Below are 19807 nucleotides of genomic sequence, written 5' to 3' on the forward strand. Positions count from 1 at the left end.
GGTTGCTTATAAAAAAACTGTAAAATTCACTGGTATGAGCAACAATAATGTAAAAAATAAAAAAAAATCCTGATCAAAGAAATGTAGCAGAACACATGTTGACCTAAATTTATGAAGAATGAATATTTGCAAAATTTTATTACAGAAACATTTCAAAATTGTCAGTCTTTTTCATTTGTTTTGCAAAAAAAAATTAAAAACCAGCAGTGATTAAATCTCTAAATAAAGATGTGTGAAAAAAAGAATAAAAATGTCATATTGGTACAGTATGGCATGACCGTCCAATTGTCATTCAAAGTGTGACAGCGCTGAAAGCTGAAAATTTGCCTGGGCAGGAAAGGGGTAAAAGTGCCTGGTATTGGAGTGGTTCAACAGGACATGAACAAAATGATGGCCCAAGAAAAGCACTTTCCATGTCAGAACCAAGTAAAGTCATGCTTCGAGTTAGTAGTCTACACTAGAGTGATAATGAGGTCTGAGGAAACCTAAACCACGTGGAAAGAATGGGGGCCGAACAATGCTAACCTAATATTCCCCACATTTTAAAAATGTTAACAAGAGGGTCAAAAGATGGCTGAACAGTGCCCTTACTAGTACTAGGGTGGATAGGTGTACCCATATGTCCTTCTGTTTTTACCTTTTCAAAACTGCTATTCTCACTCACATCACAGCGACCGTCAACATAAGCAGTGTTGTACTGTTTACTTTGGTAACCCCCCCCCACCACTTCCACTAAAAATCAGAGGAAAGGGAGAATGGATTAAAAAAAAAAAAAATCCATTCATTAAATATTCTAGGCTGCAGTAGAGGAATACACAATCAAAAGGGCTGAGGGGACTCGACTAGACCTCTGAAGATATGCTGTGGTATCTGGCACCAAGAATCAGTAGCAAATCCTTTAAATCCTGTAAGTTGCAAGGTGGGGCCTCCGTGAATTGAACTTGTTTTTCCAGCACATACCACAGATGTTCTATTGGATTGAGATCTGGAGAATTTGGAGGCCAAGTCAGCACCTCGAACTGTGTTCCTCAACCCATTTTTGAATTCATCAGACCAGGTCACCTTCTTCCATTGCTTCGTAGACCAGTTTTGATGCTCATGTGCCTATTGCATGCACCTTTGGATGTGAACAAAGGTCAGCATGGGCACCCTGACCGGTCTGCGGTTTTGCATCCACAGATGCAATAAACTACGATGTACTTTGTGTTCTGAAAATCAGAATCAGCATTAACTTTTTCAACAATCTGAGCCACAGTAGCTTTTCTATTGGATCAGACTAAACGGGTCAGCCTGCGCTCCCCACATGCATCAATGAGCCTTGGCCTCCCATGACCCTAATGCTGGTTTACCTTCCTTGGACCACCTTTGGTAGGTCCTGACCACTACAGACTGGAAAAATCCCACAAAAGCTGCAGTACTGGAGATGCTCTGACCCGGTTGTCTAGCCTTTACAATCAGTCCCTTGTCAATAAGGCTCAAATCCTTATATATTTTTTCTGTTTTCAACACATCAACTTCAGGGACAACATGTTAATTTGCTACCTAATATGCACCAGATAATCAAGGTATTGTGAAATCCTGTCATATGAAAATAGATTTATTCAGGATAGTTGGCATTAGGGGTGTACCTGCTGAACATTAAACACTCCAGTAATACACCCAATTAGACCTTTTTTTGTGGGGTCAGCTCTAGAACACCCTGGCCAGGGAACAAGCAGAAGCAGCTGCCACAGCTCTTGTTTTACCATCAGAACAATTAGGGAATACAAAGGGTAATTTAGGACTCTCCCAACACTGGATTGGACTTCGTCTTCAAGTGATCCAAAGTAAGCCTGTTGTATGTGTGCACCTTATAAGTAAAGTCACTCATCCAGTGAAGCTTTTAACAGTTAGAGAAATTAGCCAAACGAGAGGTAACAAAAAGAGGAAAGGGGGGGGGGGAGGGGGGTAGGGTGTGAGAAACATCCCACATAAAGACCGTGTCATTGCATATTTCACACAATTTTTTGGGGCTATTTATGAAAAATTGGTAAAAACAAAACTGAAAGACATGGTGCCAAGTACGTTTTTATCCTTTATGAGAATAAAATAATCTGTTTGGTCATCATGGCAACCTTCACACTTCTCAAAGCATCTTCCTAAACATGTTTTTCTTAACCACTTAAGCCCCTGAAGATTTTACCCCCTTCCTGACCAGGGGGTTTTTTTGCGATTTTTTACTGTGTGACTTTAACGGACAATTGCGCGGTTGTGCGACGCTGTACCTAAACGAATTTCACGTCCTTTTTTCCCCACAGACAGAGCTTTCTTTTGGTGGTATTTGATCACCTGTGCGATTTTTTGATCATGCGCTATAAACAAAAAAAAGAGCGTAAATTTTGCAAAAATAACAATATTTTGCACTTTTTTTATATGAAATTCCCCCCAAAAAAATGTAAAAATCTAAATTTTTTAACATTTTCGGCCAAATTGTTTTATGCTACATATGTTTGGTAAAAAAAAAAAAAAAAAAAAAATCGCAAAAAGCGTATTTTGATTGGTTTGAGCAAAAGTTATCGTGTTTACTAACCAAGGGAAAGATTTTTGTCATTTTTGGTGTTTTTTTTTTTTTAACGAGTAATGGCGGCGATCTGCGATTTTTTTTGCGGTACTGCGACATTGCGGCGGACAGATCGGACCCTTGACTGACATTTTTGACACTTTTGGGGGTACCAGTGACATTACTGCAGTAATCAGTGCTATATATATGCACTGTTACTGTAAAAATGACACTGGCAGGGAAGGGGTTAACTAGGGGCGTGTTTCTAACTGTAGTGGGACAGGTCCCCTATCGTAAAAACAGAGATCAACGGTTCTACATAGTAGAACCGTCAGATCTCCATTTTTACACAGGGGAGAATGACAAGCGGCTTGTTTACATAAGCCGTCCGCCTTTCTCCCGCTCTACCGACAAACGTAGTGTGACCGGCGGACATCGGATCCGCCGGTCACACGCCCGGACTCGTCTGTGAACGAGCCGAGGCGGGCGCGCGCTCGCCCGCTATTGGCTCAAAACCCGGTGACAGGCTAGCGACGTAGATCTACGTCACTCTGCCTGGCCGGGGCTGACTGCCGCAGTAAATATACTGTGCGCAGTCGGCAAGTGGTTAATAGTGTCTTTACTTTTCAAGTTAAATATAGCTACAACAGTTTGGACATTGCCTGTATAGTCAATTCTCTTAAAACATTTTCTGTGATGTGGAAAGATAAAATTCAAAGCTTCACATATGGGGCTTTGCCAAAGAACTGTTCACATAACCCTTATAGGATCGGAAATTTCGCAAAATAACGTAATTTAGACAAGAGTGAATTAACCTACCAATATGTCTTTAGAGGGTGGGAGGAAACCCGAGTACATAGAAATAAAACACACAAGCAATAGGACATGCAAACTCTACGCAAAGAGTATCTTGGACAGGATTCAAAGAAAGGCCCTCAGAACTGCAAGGTAGAAGTTCTAACAACTAAACCATTTTGCAAATTACCTCCATTCTAAATTTACAAAACAAAAGCAGGTAATAAAATACCCGATATTTATTGGATTTAGATAAAGCAAAAAAACATACTTTAAACTGGCATGTGCCAAAAAACTTGCACCAAAAACCTAAAGTCAATAATAAAACTACTATGACTTCTGTATTGATGTCATGTGATAAAGTGTTAAAGAGACAATGTCCAGGTCTCTAAATTCAGTCTGAAAAATAATTATTAGAAGCTGGAAAAGACCCCCCCCCCCTTTTCAAGCTGGCCATACAAGGATAGGAAAATGTAAGCAGAAAAAAGTCAAGTAGACTGAGGTCACTGCGAGAATCGATTATTTTTCTTTAAACAAATAATAATCATTTGAAAAAAAAAAAAACTGAAATGTGCATGAGCAGTAGGGATAGTAGCAGCATCAGAAAAATACCCTAAAATCCATTTCTCTGATCATTGACAGACACAGCTCTTCATCTTTATGACTGTAGAGTTATACTGCCCCCTACAGAAGTAGGACACTAGGCAAAGAAAAGCTTGAGCATGAGCATGCCTATGGGGCAGTCCCTGGGGGGGGGAACACTCCCACTTCCTCAAACAGGACAAATCCGCTAAACAGCAGCCTGCAAAACTTTGCGGCCAAAAGAAGCATCGGCAGATACCAACACATCCCCTTTATAAAACTTTGTGAATAAGTGCACAGACGAACAAGTGGGCGCTTTGCACCACTGACGCCTGATGACGGAAGGCCCAGGAGGCACTAAGCGCCCGGGTAGAGTGCGCCCTGACAGGGAAAGGAGGAACCTGACCCTTAATAGAATAAGCCTGAACCACAGTCTACCTGATTCATCTGGAAATGGTCGCAGCAAAAGCAGCCAGCCCCTTGCGAGATCCATCCGTGAGGACAAACAGTGAGTCTGACTTTCGAAACGACCCCAGAGCTGCCAGGTACACCCTGATTGCCCGGAACCACATCCAGGGAATGCAAGGCAACCTCCATAGGATGCTTACGCTTAAGACACAGGGAAGGCAACACAAAGTCTTCATTCAAATGAACATGGTCGAAGAAGCACCTTATCCTTGTGTACAGCAAGACAGCACCACCAGATCAGACACCCTGCGCGCCAAAGTAATAGCCACCAAAAAGGCCACCTTCTGGGACAATTTAAGCAGGGGAATCTCCCGAATATTTTCAAAGGAAGGTTTCTGAAGAACTGTCAACACCAAACTGAGGTCCCACGGCGGCAATGGAGACCACACCGAGGACGTCAAATGTCTCGCTCTCTGGAGAAAAGAACGGACCAAGGAGTGTGAGGCCAAAAGTCGCTGAAAGAAAATCACCAAGGCCAAGACCTGGCCCTTGATGGTACTCAAGGCCAAATGTTGCTCGACCCCTCGCTTGAGGAATGCAAAGATTCGAGTCACTGAAAAGGAGCGAAGGTGAACCCCAAGAAACTCACATCCTGAAATGTACGTCTTCCTAGTACGATGGTAAATCTTCCTGGACGTAGAGTTTATAGCTTTTAAAAGCATTGGAATCACCGAATCAGACAACCCTCTATCCTTCAGCACCTGGCTTTCTCGGTCCTTGAGACAGGAGATCTTCCCTGAGAGGGAGTCTCTAAGGAACATTGGCCACCAGCTGTACCAGATCGGCGTACCAAGACCGGCGAGGCCAGTCTGGAGCCATTAGAATGACTGGAATCCCTTCTGCCTTGATCCTGCGCATGAGTCGTGGCAGAAGTTTGAGAGGGGGAAAGTCTTCTATCAGGCGATAATGATTCCAGGAAGCCATTAGGGTGTCTGTGGTGTCGGCTACAGGGTCCCGAGACTGCCACAAACCTCTGAACTTTCCTGTTGAGGCAAGAGGCCAACAGGTCCACCTCGGGAGTCCCCCACCTGAGACACAACTGACTGACTCCGGATGAAGTGACCATTCTCCCCGGTCCAACCTGCTCTGCCTGCCAATTTTCCACCCCTGAAATGTGTACCGCAAAGAGGACTGGAACGAACCGTTCTGCCTTAGAATGTCAGCTACTTACCGAGCCACCAGCACACTTCTCGTGCCCCTTGGTGATTAACATAGGCCACGGCTGTGGCATTGTCCGAATTAATCCATACCGGACATCCCTGGAGACTAAATGTCCAATGATCCAGGCAAAGCCTGATCGCTCAGAGCTCCAGTACATTGACCAGTAGTCTGGACTCCCCCAGAGTACTGACCCCTTGACCACATCGTGCCGAGGACGCCTCCCCACCCAGATAGGCTGGCATCTATGGTGACAGCCATCCAGTACAGGGGAAGAAAGGATTTTACCCGAAGAAGTGTCAGAGAATGAAGCCACCAAACCAGGGACCCCCTTGTTCTCTGGCTCAACATGATCAGATTGTCCAGAGACTGAGGATCCTTGTTTGACTTCACCAGAATCTCCTTTTTCAGAGATCACGTGTGGAACTGTGCAAACGGAACCGCCTCAAAAGGGAGACACCATCTGGCCCAGCACCTGCATGCAAGTCCGAAGAGATGACCATCTGCTGGACAGCAGAAGCTGAATCGCCTCCTGCAACTTCTGTAGTTTTGCCAGAGGGACCAGAGTCAGACTCAAACATTCCAGGCTCGTGGATGGGACCAGAGCAGACTTCTGAAGCTTCAGAATCCAACCAAATTCCCTCAGCATTTGCAGAGTGATCTCTAAGTTGGCCAACAGGGCAGTTGAAGACTCAGCTCGCAAAAGCAGATCATCCAGGTACCCCAGTATCGCGATCCCCTGCTGACGCAGCAATGCTATAACAGGGGCCAACACTTGTGTGAAGACACAAGGAGCGGAGGTGAGCCCAAAGGATAACGCCCCAAAATGATAATACTCCTTAGCCACGGCAAAGCGGAAGAAGCGCTGATAGGCGATACAAATGGGGATGTGAAGGTAATCGTCCTTGATGTTGATGGATGCGAGAAAGTCCTGCTGATGTAGGGATGCTACCACCATGCGAATAGACTCAACTCGAAACTTCTGTACCAGCACAAAGCAGTTCAGCGCCTTGAGGTCCAGAATTGGATGCACCTTGCACTCCTTCCTGTGAACCGTAAACAGGTTTGAATAGAAACGTTGAAAGCGCTCCGACATAGGAACCGGGACGATCACTCCTTGAGACAAGTCTTGCACTAATAAAATAACTGAATCAGCGCAATCCCAAAATGAATAGAATTAAACAGAACACAATGGCAGCTTACATATAGCATTTTCCACTCAACACAAAAGACCAAATAAATATCAACATGCAGTGCCAATCAATCAATCAGTAAACAAATAAAACAATTTCGTGAGTAATGAATAATAAATCGATAATACCAATCTATATACTCTTGAGCATAAAATGCAAAAAAAAAAAAAAAAAAGCGATAAATACCTAAACAAAAGTGAAAATCCATATAAAACATGTGTCATCAATCGAGTGCATAAACACACATTAAATAAAGTCCATGTAGAACATGTGTTATAAGACACTAGATATAAAAATCCCTCCATGCCAATAGACAACTAAAGTGCTGGTGATAGTGTTAGGACTGCAAGTAATACAGGGTGCCGTGTAGAGGCCTTGCAGCTAACACATGCCTTTGCAAATGTGTGTCAACTAAACCCCTGTTCTTTATTTATATTGTGAGACAGGACTACTTGGTTGGTGGCAGACTGGAGGGTGAGTGCATCAGACTGGGGGCTGGCTGGCTTCCATGCACCTCTTTTAATCCTTTCCATTTTCAGGTTTCTGACACAGGGATGGAGACGCTGGGCATTACCTGCTGGTGTCTCACTTAAAGTCCCAAATAGCCTATATTGTTCTCTGCCGAAACAGATAGCCTAGCATAAGGGAGCCGCATTCAGAGGCATCACAGATAAATTGCAGCCCCTGGACCAACTGGTCCGCCAGCTCAGCCAAGACAGGGGGAAGCTGCTCCCCTTCCAGGTCACAGCATAAAAATTTAGCCCACTCGGTCAGAGTTTGCGACACCAGGGCCATGGTGAATACCGGTCCAAGAGCGGAACCAGCCACCGTGTATATATTGCGGGCCACAGCAGCCGCCTTCCTGTCAGCTGCAATCATGGTTGCCGTGTTCAATCTAGAAAGCGGAGGCTCCACTTTTTAGGAAGGGACTCCTCAAAGCGTTACCACATAGCAATCGCTTAGGGACCACAAGGGGACGTTTTGGCTCTTTTGCGACAATTCTGTCAAAATAGGAGGGGAAAGGAAACACCTTTGCCACTACAGAAGGCTTGTGAGTGCCAAAAGGAACCGACGCCTCCATTGTAGCTTCAGCTGCGTCCTCCATTTTTGAAGTCTCTCATACAGACACAATTAGTGCGTCCACCAGCACCTTCCCGTGAGCAGCTGCAGGTGTAGCAGTGGTCCTCAACTCCGGTCCTCGGGGCCCACTAACAGGCGAGGTTTGCAAGATAACTAAAATTACATCCCAGGTGATCTCATTTGCTGCTCAGTGATTGCAGTTTTCTAGTCTGCATCTCCCCAAGTTAATACTTAAAATCTGGCCTGTTAGTGGGCCCCGAGGACCGGAGTTGAGGACCACTAGTGTAGAGGAATCCTCCTCGCTATCCAAGAATTCAGGACGCGTGGTCGCAGAACCTGCAGGGTGAGCCACGCTCGCGGGCGCCGCATCAGGTTCCAGATTTGAGGAGACAGATGAGGCAGGGGAAGGCGGGGGCGCTTTTTGCTAGCCCGCCGCCCAAAAAACACCTCCACCTGGGACACAAAGGACTCCAGGACAACCGCAGTGCATCAATGAATGGTTGGGACCTGGAGGGCCCCGCAGCCTCTGAAAGGGGGTCAGGTGGGGACACATGCTCCAAGGACTCCATGATCCAATAGGGGGACCCCCACAAAAAAGTGAAAACAGTGCTAAGGGACCAACCCACCGTGCTGGCAGTACCACCCAGTCACCAACAACTGAAAATTCCACGATGCTACAGCAGAGAAGGAGAGGACCCCCACCAGACTCATTATCCCACAGACCAAGCACCGGCAGCACCAGCATAATCTGCACTCCACTTGCGGCGTCCAGAGAAGGAAGGGACCCAGGAGTCAGAACCAGGGGATGAGGGGCTCCCACAGCAGAAATCCCTACCCAGAAAGGCTCTACTGTCATGGCTGCTGCTATTTCCAATGCCGGACTACCACAAAATGGCCCCTGGACTACACAAACATATACACCGTGCAGAACTGTACACAGGCCATGGCTGGGGGGCTAGACAGCCCACAAGGACAAGGAGATACAGAAGAAGGGGGGTGCATGGAAGGAGGGGAACTAATACACCCCAAAACCCTCCAGGAGGAGAAGGGCGAGAGCTACTTCCCATACCAGGAACCAGGCGGGCACCACTCCAGACAGAACCTCCTCTCCATTCAAATGTGGGGGCTGTAAGCCAGGAGGAATGCTGTGACGCAGGCCAAAAACCAGGTCCTATGCGACCTCACAAGGCGTTTAACTCGCAGGCCAGCCCCTGTCCGGTGGGGCTATGTGGCGGCTGACCTAGCGCGGAGCTGAGGTCTGCACGCGCTCACTGGCCAGACTGGGGTGACCACTGGATCTAGATTATCCAGCCCATCGCCCAGTCCGGCAGTTGATTGTAGATTGCGTATGAAAAAATTGGAAAAATCTAACTAAGGGAAAAAAATTGTCAGGACCAAAGATCCCAACTAGGAACTAGGTCCTTGCTCCTGACCAGGCTGAAAAAAAAACTGAATTCCCTTTAGCAGAGAGGGGGAGTATACCCCCCCCCCCCAGGACTGCCCATAAGCGTAGTTAGTCTTTCTGCCTAGTGTTCTACTCCTGTAGGGGGCAGTATAACCCAATGGTTAAGATGATGAGGAGAGGTGTCCGTCAACGAACGAAAGATAAACAAATATAACTGGGAACCTATCATGTCAAAGCTCCTAAACATCACTTTCAAACTGCTGTTCTATAGAATGAAAAGAACCACATGATATACGCACCTGAATGTTGCTTTCATTAGCACCCCGCCGCCTCCCTTCTACCCGCGTGATGGTGGTTGTTTGTCCAATCACATCAATTGTACCCGAGAGTTTTCTACTGTAAATTGAAGAGGAAATACATTTGCAAAAGATACTGCATTTAATTTACAAGTGATGACCGGTTCACACTAGTGCAATTTCAGATACGCCTGCTATCACACAACAATGGAAATTACATAATTTTCAATAGTGCCCATACACAGCAATGTAGTGCGTTTTTGGAAAAGGTACATGAGCTACTTGGAGCTGGTGCAGCATGATTTAGTCTTATAGACTCCAACAGAAATGCATCAAAATGGAATGTTAAAGTAATGTAAATGCATTTTTAGTGCATTTTTGGTAATGCGTTGTGTATAGAATACAGTCTCCTATCCAAAAAATAAAGCATCAGCATCAAGAAAAGTTGCAACAAAATTGCACTGCAAGTTTGATCAAGTTGCAACTGCACTAATGTGAACCCAGCCCAATTAAAATAGATTGGTGAAAGTTGCCAATCTATAAAACAGATTCAGCACATGAAACATAGTTTGTGCACAAATTAATGATAATGCTGGGAGTACAAAAACAAACTAGATTTGAGTTTAAAGTGACTCAGGGATACATACAAATTCAGTCAATTGCAAATCATTTGCACTTAGTTGACTGAAGTTGGTGGTCCAAAGTTTCCTAGCTTGACCCTTTCACAGGTTTTACATCTTTAACCGTGCTTAGTTATAGAGTGGAGGTTGTACCATTTGTGTCCAAACAGTTTAGCTATTTCTCAGCAAGGACAAGTTGCAAAGAACCACACTGCCAGTGGGATGTTAGCCTGCTTATTCAGTTTCCCACAGATCTTTTGAAGAAATACAAATCAGATACTTATCCATCCTGCCATACCATCAGAGATGCATGTGATCAGCCCAAATGTATTTTACAGCAGGAAAACAACCCCAAACACACAGCCAATGTCATTAAGTACTATATTCAAACGAGTAGTCCTGGAAGTAATGGTTTGGCCCCCACAGAGCCCTGACCTCCACATCATTGAGTCTGTCTGGGATTAAATGGAGACAGAAGGATTTGAGGCAGCCTGCATCCACAGCAGATCTGTGGTTAGTTCTCAAAGATGTTTGGAACAACTTACCTGCCGTTTTCTTTCAAAAACCTAGAAGAATTTTGAAGGCAAAAGGTTGGTCACACTAACTATTGCTTTGAATTGTATTTCGCTTTTCCATCACACTGCACATAGGATTGGAAGGTGCATGCTGAGTAGCAAGCATGCACCAAATCCCGGAAGAGAGACCCGGTGGGCTTCACATGCCCAGAGTCTAGATGGCTGCACTGTACAAAAGGGAGAAATAAGAAATAAATGCTGAACAGCAGCAAAGGGGACACTTTTGAAGATCGCTCTAGGTGAAAGAAAGAGCGGTGTCTATACCGGGGGCAATTTTATCTATAAAAAAAAAAAAAATGGCTGGAACTCCGCTTTGAACTTTAATTGTTACTCTTAAGTATCTGGTGAAATTTTAGGCCAAAAAAAGTCCCAAGGCGGGGGCTTTTGTTTCTCCTTCCAATCCTTCCACTTGACTATAGCAACAATTTGTTGAATTTTTCATAGCCTAATAAATGACAGCATGGTCTTCAGCTTGCTTCAAACTATATTTTTCAGTAAACCGAATTGTAAAAAAAAAAAAAAAAAAAAAAAAAAAAAAAAAAAAAAGGTTCTCAAACAGTAACAATTTGCAAATAAAATCTAACCCTGTTGAACTTTATATAACAGACATCTTTTCTGCCCAATCTCCAAATTGTAGTGACACTATATAAGCAGTCGCTACTGAACATCTGCCAGATATACACACAAAGAAATGCCACATCTACTGTGAACTCACCAGGAGACGTCAACAATTTGAATATTGTACTAGGCATTACTAAACTCTAAAAATTAACAAGATTTTCTTCCAAAATAATGTAAAAAGGGGTAGCATGGAATAGATTGGGTGCAGCCACCTTTCTTTTTTAACATGGGGTAGCAAGTAAATAAAGCCTTTTAAGGCTATGGAAACCACAATTGCTGAGACAGGATTACATAATGACCCAGTCTAATCACCAGGAATTCACAACAAATGTGACTCCAATCTCCCATAGCACTTCAGCACAGTAGTGGAACAATCCTACAATAAAACAATAGATTTGTGTTAGTCCTTGGATTTTGATGGAGCACAAAATGGTTTCTTGTCCAACCAATTATTTATGTTGTGTGGATATTGAAACTTATCAACCCACCTAGGAGGTGCAGCATTAGATTTAAATAATGAAGTTGGGGATGTGAACTCCGGCTTTGTCGTCTGTATAACAGTCTCTTTCTCTGAGTTTCCAGTTCTGCCCTGCTGCACCTGTTTATAAAAAAATAAAAAAATTATACAAAAAAAAGTATAAGAAAAAGACAACAAATATAAAAAGACGAGCACAGCAATGCGACCAAACAGAAGGCCATTGTAAAAATTGGTACAAGTGGTTGTTTTCTGACCCAAACAGAAGCAAATCGGTAGGAAGACAGCAAATTTTCGCTCTCATTTCCAAAAATAATGACTGCCCATTAGCTTTAAAGCGGTTGTAAACCCTAATAAATAAAAAAAAAAAAAAAAAAACCTGCAAGACAAAGGCATAATGAGCTAGTATGCATCGCATACTAGCCCATTATGTGTAACTTACCTTAGAACGAAGCCCCGACACGGACCCCCGGACATCGCTGCGGGCGCTGCCATGATCACTCGCCGTCTCTTCCGGGTTCGGCGGCTCCGGCGTGGTGATTGGCCGGAAGAGACGGCTCCGGCGCGATCATTGGCCGGAGCCGCGATGACGTCACTCCCGCGCATGCGCGCGGGAGTGATTTTTCCGGCAAGCTCCCGGCAAATTAATTGAAGGTCTCCCCGGACCTTCAGAGCGCGAGCGGCTGCATGCACTGTAAATATCTCCTAAACCATGCTGGTTTAGGAGATATTATTTGTACCTACAGGTAAGCCTTATTATAGGCTTACCTGTAGGTTAAAGTGTCAAAAAACGGGATACTACCGCTTTAAGTGGTTCTAAAGCCTGAAGGTTTTTCACATTAATGCATTCTCTGCATTAAGGTAAAATATTTCTGAGTGCAGCTCCCCCTTAAGCGGCAAGATCTCCTGGAAAGGTGCCAAATGTGGCAGCGGAGTGGGGGAGGAAACAAACAAGTGGAGCTCCACTTTAAAACCTATATATATGGAATATCAAAAGTATTAAAGGCAATATCAGAGGTTCATTGGACCCCTAATGTTAACTCTACATTATTTTGAAACTGACCAAGAACAGACTGTTTGATCAACTTCTTCCCTGCTAGAGATTGACAGCTCTGAATCTGGAAGTGCTCAGTGCTGATTGCTTTCATGTTCATTCCTCATGAACCGGTTCAATCCACCATGTGTACCTGAGCGTCTTCAAGAGGTTGTACACCGAGAAAAATTTTTTCTCTCTTCTTTACATCCTGAAAGAGAAACCCATAATGAGCTAGTATGCATCGCATAATAGCTCATTATGAAATACTTACCTTAGAACGAGCCCCCGCCGTGCCGTCCGCTTACCTGTATGACGGGCGACATGGATCAGGAAGGAATTTTTTTCCCCATGCTGTAGCAAATTAGATCATGCTTTGCTGGGGTTTTTCGCCTTCCTCTGGATCAACTGCAGGTATAAGACTGCGTATATGGGATTGTATGGTTGGGTTTTCTTTACTGTTTTCTTGTTTTTTATTGGTTGAGCCAGATGGACGTGTCTTTTTTTCAACCTGACTATTTAATACTAAGCATTATTGGGTGAAATGCACTAGTGGGGGCGGTGCTCAGGCAGGGACTGTATCAGTAATGATTGTGGATGCCTGTGATCTTTCTGGTGTGCGACAGGTCCTTTTCACAACACTGAGTTTGTGTGGTAAACTCAGTTTACCCAGGGAGCGTAGTTTGAGTGGCGGTGGGGAGGGGCGCTTTTGAGCAAAGAGCTACCTGTTATGGTCATCAAATTGTTTACAGATACTATAAAAACCTTAGAGATGGAAAATTGGAGGTTTTAGATGTAACCTGCACCCATGAATCACTGGCTACATGAGTACATCTATATATATATATATATATATATATATATATATATATATATATATATATATATATATATATATATATATATATATATATATATATATATATATATATATAAAAACCTTACACAGACACACACATAGTAGATTTTCTGAAGCACATTCACAATACATTTAGACCACCACTGGACAAACACTGCCATAAATGCATAATACTAAGCGAAGACGATGTTTACATTTCTAAGTGTTGTTTTGTTCCTAAGGGCCTGTGCATAATGGCCTCTTTCATACAATTGCACATCACTAGTTTTAGAAAAACTCCTATTATAAAACACCAACATCTTGTGACCAGCTTTGTTCTCAGCGTAAAAGAATATTAATGTTGATGGCTTGACGACATTCTTTATTACAATTCTTGCTAGTATATACACAGCTGGAGAAAAATAGCGCTATAAATATATTCCCCCCGATTTAGTCTTACATACTGTAATTTTATTTGTAGTTGAAGAGACTGGAAGCGCTTCTAGGCCCATCCGTAGTCGCTTCTGCTTTTCACAGTATGCTTTCCAAGTGTCTTCATTAAAACCATAATTGAAGTAATCTGAAAGGTCAGCACCTAAAGTTGAAAAAAAGAAAAACATTTTACTGAAAATAGAGTCTAACCATATGTAATAAAGATAATTAAACTGTTAGTTTACAAAATAAAATTCCATCGCCCATAACTAGTGGATAAGAATATAGGTCTAGTGCAGGAATGAAATATTTGGAAACAAAATCTAGCCTGCAAAAAATTAAATCAATTTGCCGATTCTACCATTAAACTTAATTATTTTGCTTTAGGTGGTTCAAAAAGGCAGAAGGCTTTTTTTTTTTTTTTTTTTTTTTTTAAACTTCATGCATTCTATTCAATAAAGGTAAAAAAAAACTGCTGTGTTAAGGCACCCCTTATACCTACCTTAGCCTAATCGCGATCCAGCGATGTGCGCAAGAGCAGCAGTTCTCTCTCCTCCCTGCACACAGTGATAGCAGCAGGAGCTGCACTTAGGCACATCAAGCATTTGGGTATTCATTCATTTCACTACCCAGAATATTCTGCACACTGGAACCAACAAACCCCTCAAGTGCAAAATGTGTTTATCATTTAGCCACATTTACAAGCGTTTAGGAAAGTCAAACATTTTTTCTGCTCAAATGCTCCTTTCCTGTATGCAGGAATTATTTTTTTTTCAGCATCTAAATGCTCCTCTTCGAACATGCCCGTTAACGACTATGTGTGCATTGCCACATATGCCAAAACAGAGATGTACTAAGAGGCAGTAAAAAAAAAAATATATATATATATAAATGGATTTTTGTAAAATCTTACCGTAAAATCCTTTTCTCTTAGCTCATCGACAGACGTAGTCCTCGGTGATACACCACCTTCGGGTTATGTTACCTCCGCAGGAGCAGGACTAGACAGGAAATTAAAAAGCTCTGGCCACACCCTAGGGGCAGTCCCAGAGGGTATATCCTCTCTCTCTCTGCCTCAGCAAATCAGTTATGTGAAAAAGCAGTGCTTAGAGAATTTAACCCAACCCAACTCCAAAACAGAGGGGCGGGGACTACGTCTGTCGATGAGCTAAGAGAAAAGGATTTTACGGTAAGATTTTACAAAAATCCATTTTTCTCTAGCGCTCATCGACAGACGTAGTCCTCGGTGATACACCACCTTCGGGACGTCCCAGAGCAGTATCACCACTGAGGGGTGGGAAAATGGAAATCAAATCCCAATCTAGAAGGCCCAACCGGTGCCAACTAGAAGTTTACAATGCTCATCCTTAATGATGAGACTCAACAAAAAAAATTTTTCAAACAGAAAAAAAAAAAAACCCTCGAGGTAGACCACCGGTCTCCTCAAATTGCGGCCTGCAAAACTTTGCGGCCAAATGAGGCATCCGCCGATGCCGTCACATCAATTTTATAGAATTTAGTAAAGGTATGTACCGACGACCAAGTGGCCGCCTTACATACCTGGACCACTGACGCCTGATGGCGAAAGGCCCAGGAAGTACTGAGCGCTCGAGTGGAGTGCGCCCTAACAGGGAACGGAGGACTCTGACCCTTAATAGAATAAGCCTGTACCACCGTTTGTCTAATCCATTTGGCAATGGTCGCGGCAGATGCAGGCAAACCCTTTCTGGGGCCATCCGTGATCACAAAAAGTGAATCCGTCTTACGGAATGATTCCGTAGCTTTCAGGTATACCCTGATTGCCCGAACCACATCCAAGGAATGCAACGCATGTTCCCGATGATGCTTGGGCTGAGGACACAAGGAAGGTAGTACAATATCTTCATTCAGATGAAAATCTGAAACCACCTTAGGAAGAAAAGATGGCTTAGGATGAAGTACTACCTTATCCCTATGAATCACTAGGTATGGGGACTGGCATGATAATGCAGCCAGTTCTGACACCCTGCGAGCAGAAGTAATAGCCACCAAGAAGACCACCTTCTGGGATAAAGTAAGCAAGGGAATCTCCCTGATGTTTTCAAAGGGAGGTTTCTGTAGAACTGACAAAACCAAATTAAGATCCCAGGGCGGTAAGGGCGCGCGGACTGGAGGAACCAGGTGCCGCACCCCCTGGATGAAATTCCGCACCAAGGATTTGGTAGCTAAAGGTTTCTGAAAGAAGATTGCTAATGCTGAAACTTGACCCTTGATGGTGCTCAAGGCTAGCTTCTGCTCAACCCCTTGTTGCAAAAAGGCCAATATTCGAGACACCGAATAGGTACTTGGAGGAAATCCTAAAGATTCGCACCACGCAATATAAGTCTTCCATGTGTGATAATAGACTTTGCTGGAAGTCGCTTTCCTTGCTTTAATAAGGGTAGGAATGACAGAAGTAGACAAACCTCTGTCCTTCAGTACTTGGGTCTCAATGGCCAGGCCATTAAAACCAGCGACTGTAAAGCACGAAGGTAAATAGGTCCTTGAGACTACAGACACTCCCTGAGACGAAGTTCCCACGGAACGTCTGCGACTAACCTGTCCAAGTCGGCCAGGCCGGCTTGAAGAGGCCAGCCTAGAATTTCTAGGACCACTGGCGCTGATTGGATCTGAACCAGGCGTCCCTAGAGGTATCTGGCCCCGACCATCCGAGAAAGTCTGGTCGTTTTCTGTTCCCACACATTTATCAGATACCTGATAGTTATCAGGCAAGGTGATCTTTTCTGGTTGAACCTCAGGGACCGAAGTCACCCGACTAGAGGCTACTTGGCCTATCTGGTCAATCAGATCCGATTCCTGTGAGGTATCGGGACTAATCTTAGGAAAAGGTAAAGGAAAAGATCTATACAGGGAACGGTAACTACCGCTTCCTGTACTTAAATGTTGGAAGGGAAGAATCGCACCGGTAGTAGTGGTTGATGCTCGATCTAATGTCCTGAATACCGGTGAAAACGTCCCCCCACCCTGAAATTGGGTGGGGGCGCACCTTCAGGCTGTGTACTCCTTTACTTCGGGTTTGGCTGGGTTGGTCCTCTGCTTGTCCGACCAGCCCTTCTTGAACCCTCCTGGAGGAGTCTTGCCTTTCCCGGAAGTACCAGCCGGGCGTCCTTTATGGGCGGTAAAGAAAGGTCCTCGCTTGTTGCGAGGTTCCTTAGCTTTTGCAGCCTGTGGCAAAAAAGTACTCTTGCCCCCGGTGGCATCCTTAATGATTTCATCTAGGTTGGCTCCAAATAGACGATTCCCCTGGAAAGGGAGATTGGTCAAAGTCTTTTTGGAACCTAGGTCAGCTGACCAGCATTTTAACCACAGCACACGTCTGAGGATCACTGCTAACTTAGATGCATGCCCTAACAAGGGAGTAGTGTCCAAGGCTGCGTCACAGATAAACCGTAGCCCTTGTATGATCTGTTCTATCAAATCAGATGTCTCCTGGGGAATATCTTTTCCCCTAAGATCTTGGCGTACCATCTTCGCCCATTCTGTAAGTGTCTGGGAAACTAGACCAATAATTACTGGTCTAAATGCTGACCCTATCAGAGAAAAGATGCGGGACTCCGCTTCTATCTTTCGATCCACCGGATCCTTAAAGGACGAAGTGTCCTCCACTGGAATAACCGTGGCTTTATTCAGCCTGGAAATAGGCGGATCCACGACTGGTGGTACCGTCCATTTCTTAATGATGGATTCCTCAAACGGATAGCGTCTAGCAATACGCTTGGAAATAGTAAAGGTACGTTTAGAATGTTCCCATTCTCCTTTAATCTGATTTCCAAAACATTTAGGTACAGGAAAAGCCTTCGCCGTCTTGATGGGCTTATTAGTCCCAAAAGGCCTCTCTGTTTCAGTTGCCTCTGTCGGTAAAGCCTCAAGTTTTAAGGTTTCTTGCACTGCCACAACTAGTGCGTCCACCAATGCTTCTTCCTGAATTATAGTAGGAGAAGAAGCGTCCTCCTCACTGTCTGAGGGGGCTTTACCTGGGATAGCAGCCCTTGCAGAGGAACCTGCAACTGCAGTGACCATCTCTGAATCAGAGTCAGAGGTGTCAGATAGTATAGGGGTAGGCGGGGGTCGCTTCCTTGACCCCCGTCCCTGACAGGCCGCCTCCACCCGAGCCACCATAGACTCCAAAATTGCTGTAAATGACTCTATACTCTGTACACCGGCGGGTCCCGAGGCCCCCTCGAGGGAAACAGGTGGGGGAATCTGTGTGGCAGGGTCCATAATAACTCCAGTTACTTCCTGGATGATATAATTCAAAGTAAAGAAAAACTTTTTTTTTTTTTTTTTTTTTTTTTTTTTGACCCTCAGCGCCACAAAAAACCCCTTAGTGTTACCTGCTAGGGATCCCTATCGATCGAGAGAGAGAGAGATAGACCCCCAGGCTCACCACTTGATGTTCAGAGTTGAACTGCAACAGCTTACAGCGCTGTCTTAGACAAACAGGAAGTCTTTTGGCTGGCTGCCCAGGAAGAAAGGAGGCGGCTCCGCCCCTCTGTACGCCTTCCGGCGCCTCCCCCAAGCTCCACGAGGTGTAGAATCACCTAAAACATGGCCGCCCCCATGCTGGAGACACGAGGCTACGCCAAAATGGCGGCTCGTGCGATCCAGCAAAAAAAATGGCGGCGGCCTGTGCTGACTAGCGGTGTGCTGCAGGCACACAACACTCTCTCTGCATGGGGATATGGCGTGTTTGGCGGTACCGGCCCTGGCGGACTGCATGGCCGTTCGGGAGGCCTGCTATTAGCTGGAGATCTGACTTGGAAGGCAGTCTACATGTCCATGGCTTCTGACTGGTAGGTAGCTTATACTTAACCCATAAGATTCCCAGAATGCCACAGATTACATCTTTAAAACATGTATACAATAGATTGTTAGCTCCCAAACCAAGCCTCCTGGCTTTTGCACACATAAAATCACACTCAAAGTAGGAGGATTTGTGACATGTTATAGGATAGAAAGAAACTCTTTCTTACCATACAGAGAGGGGCCCGCGTTCACCACAAAACCCGTCAGGGAAAACAGGGGGAACATACTACTCACCATACCGGAACCAGGCGGGCACCAACTCCTGACAGTACCCCTCTCCACCGGGGCGGGAGGGCTGTCGACCGATACAGACGCCGTGACTCATGGTCTTTGGCGTTTCAGCGAGACGTTTAACTCGCGGGTTCAGTCCTTTAATGGGACTTTGTCGCGGCCGACTCAGCGCGGAGCTATGGCCTGCACGCGCTCGTAGGCTGAACTGGGGTGACCACCGGATCTCAACATCCAGCCCGTCGCCCAGTTCAGCTTTCTTGCTTGAAGATCTCACAGGAACACTGGAGAAAAAAAAGCTGTCCAAAAATCCTTTTAGAAAAAAAAATTTCTTGCCAGGACCTAAGATCCCAGCAAGGTATCTAGGTCCTTACTCCTAACTAGACAGAAAATAACTGATTTGCTGAGGCAGAGAGAGAGAGGATATACCCTCTGGGACTGCCCCTAGGGTGTGGCCAGAGCTTTTTAATTTCCTGTCTAGTCCTGCTCCTGCGGAGGTAACATAACCCGAAGGTGGTGTATCACCGAGGACTACGTCTGTCGATGAGCGCTAGAGAAATATATATATATCTCTATCTATCAAACACCTGTAAAAGCGTTTGTTTTTTTTTATGCCCCATGTGC

The 19807-nt window shown here is 44.7% G+C and overlaps 1 protein-coding gene across 3 annotated transcripts in view; it reads right to left on the reverse strand.

The window, feature by feature from the left end:
- Positions 1-19807, reverse strand: part of FIP1L1 (factor interacting with PAPOLA and CPSF1) — a 186635-nt gene that overhangs the window by 128611 nt on the left and 38217 nt on the right. For all 3 annotated transcript variants that reach the window (XM_082256744.1, XM_082256743.1, XM_082256742.1), the window contains exons 7-9: positions 14143-14273; positions 11821-11930; positions 9520-9616 (exon numbers count right to left, since the gene is read on the reverse strand). In XM_082256744.1, the coding sequence (XP_082112870.1) occupies positions 9520-9616; positions 11821-11930; positions 14143-14273 (338 nt within the window). The remainder of the gene's footprint in view (positions 1-9519; positions 9617-11820; positions 11931-14142; positions 14274-19807) is intronic.

The sequence above is a fragment of the Pelophylax lessonae genome, assembly GCF_965119305.1.
Source record: "Pelophylax lessonae genome assembly, chromosome: 1".
Lineage (NCBI taxonomy): Eukaryota > Metazoa > Chordata > Amphibia > Anura > Ranidae > Pelophylax > Pelophylax lessonae.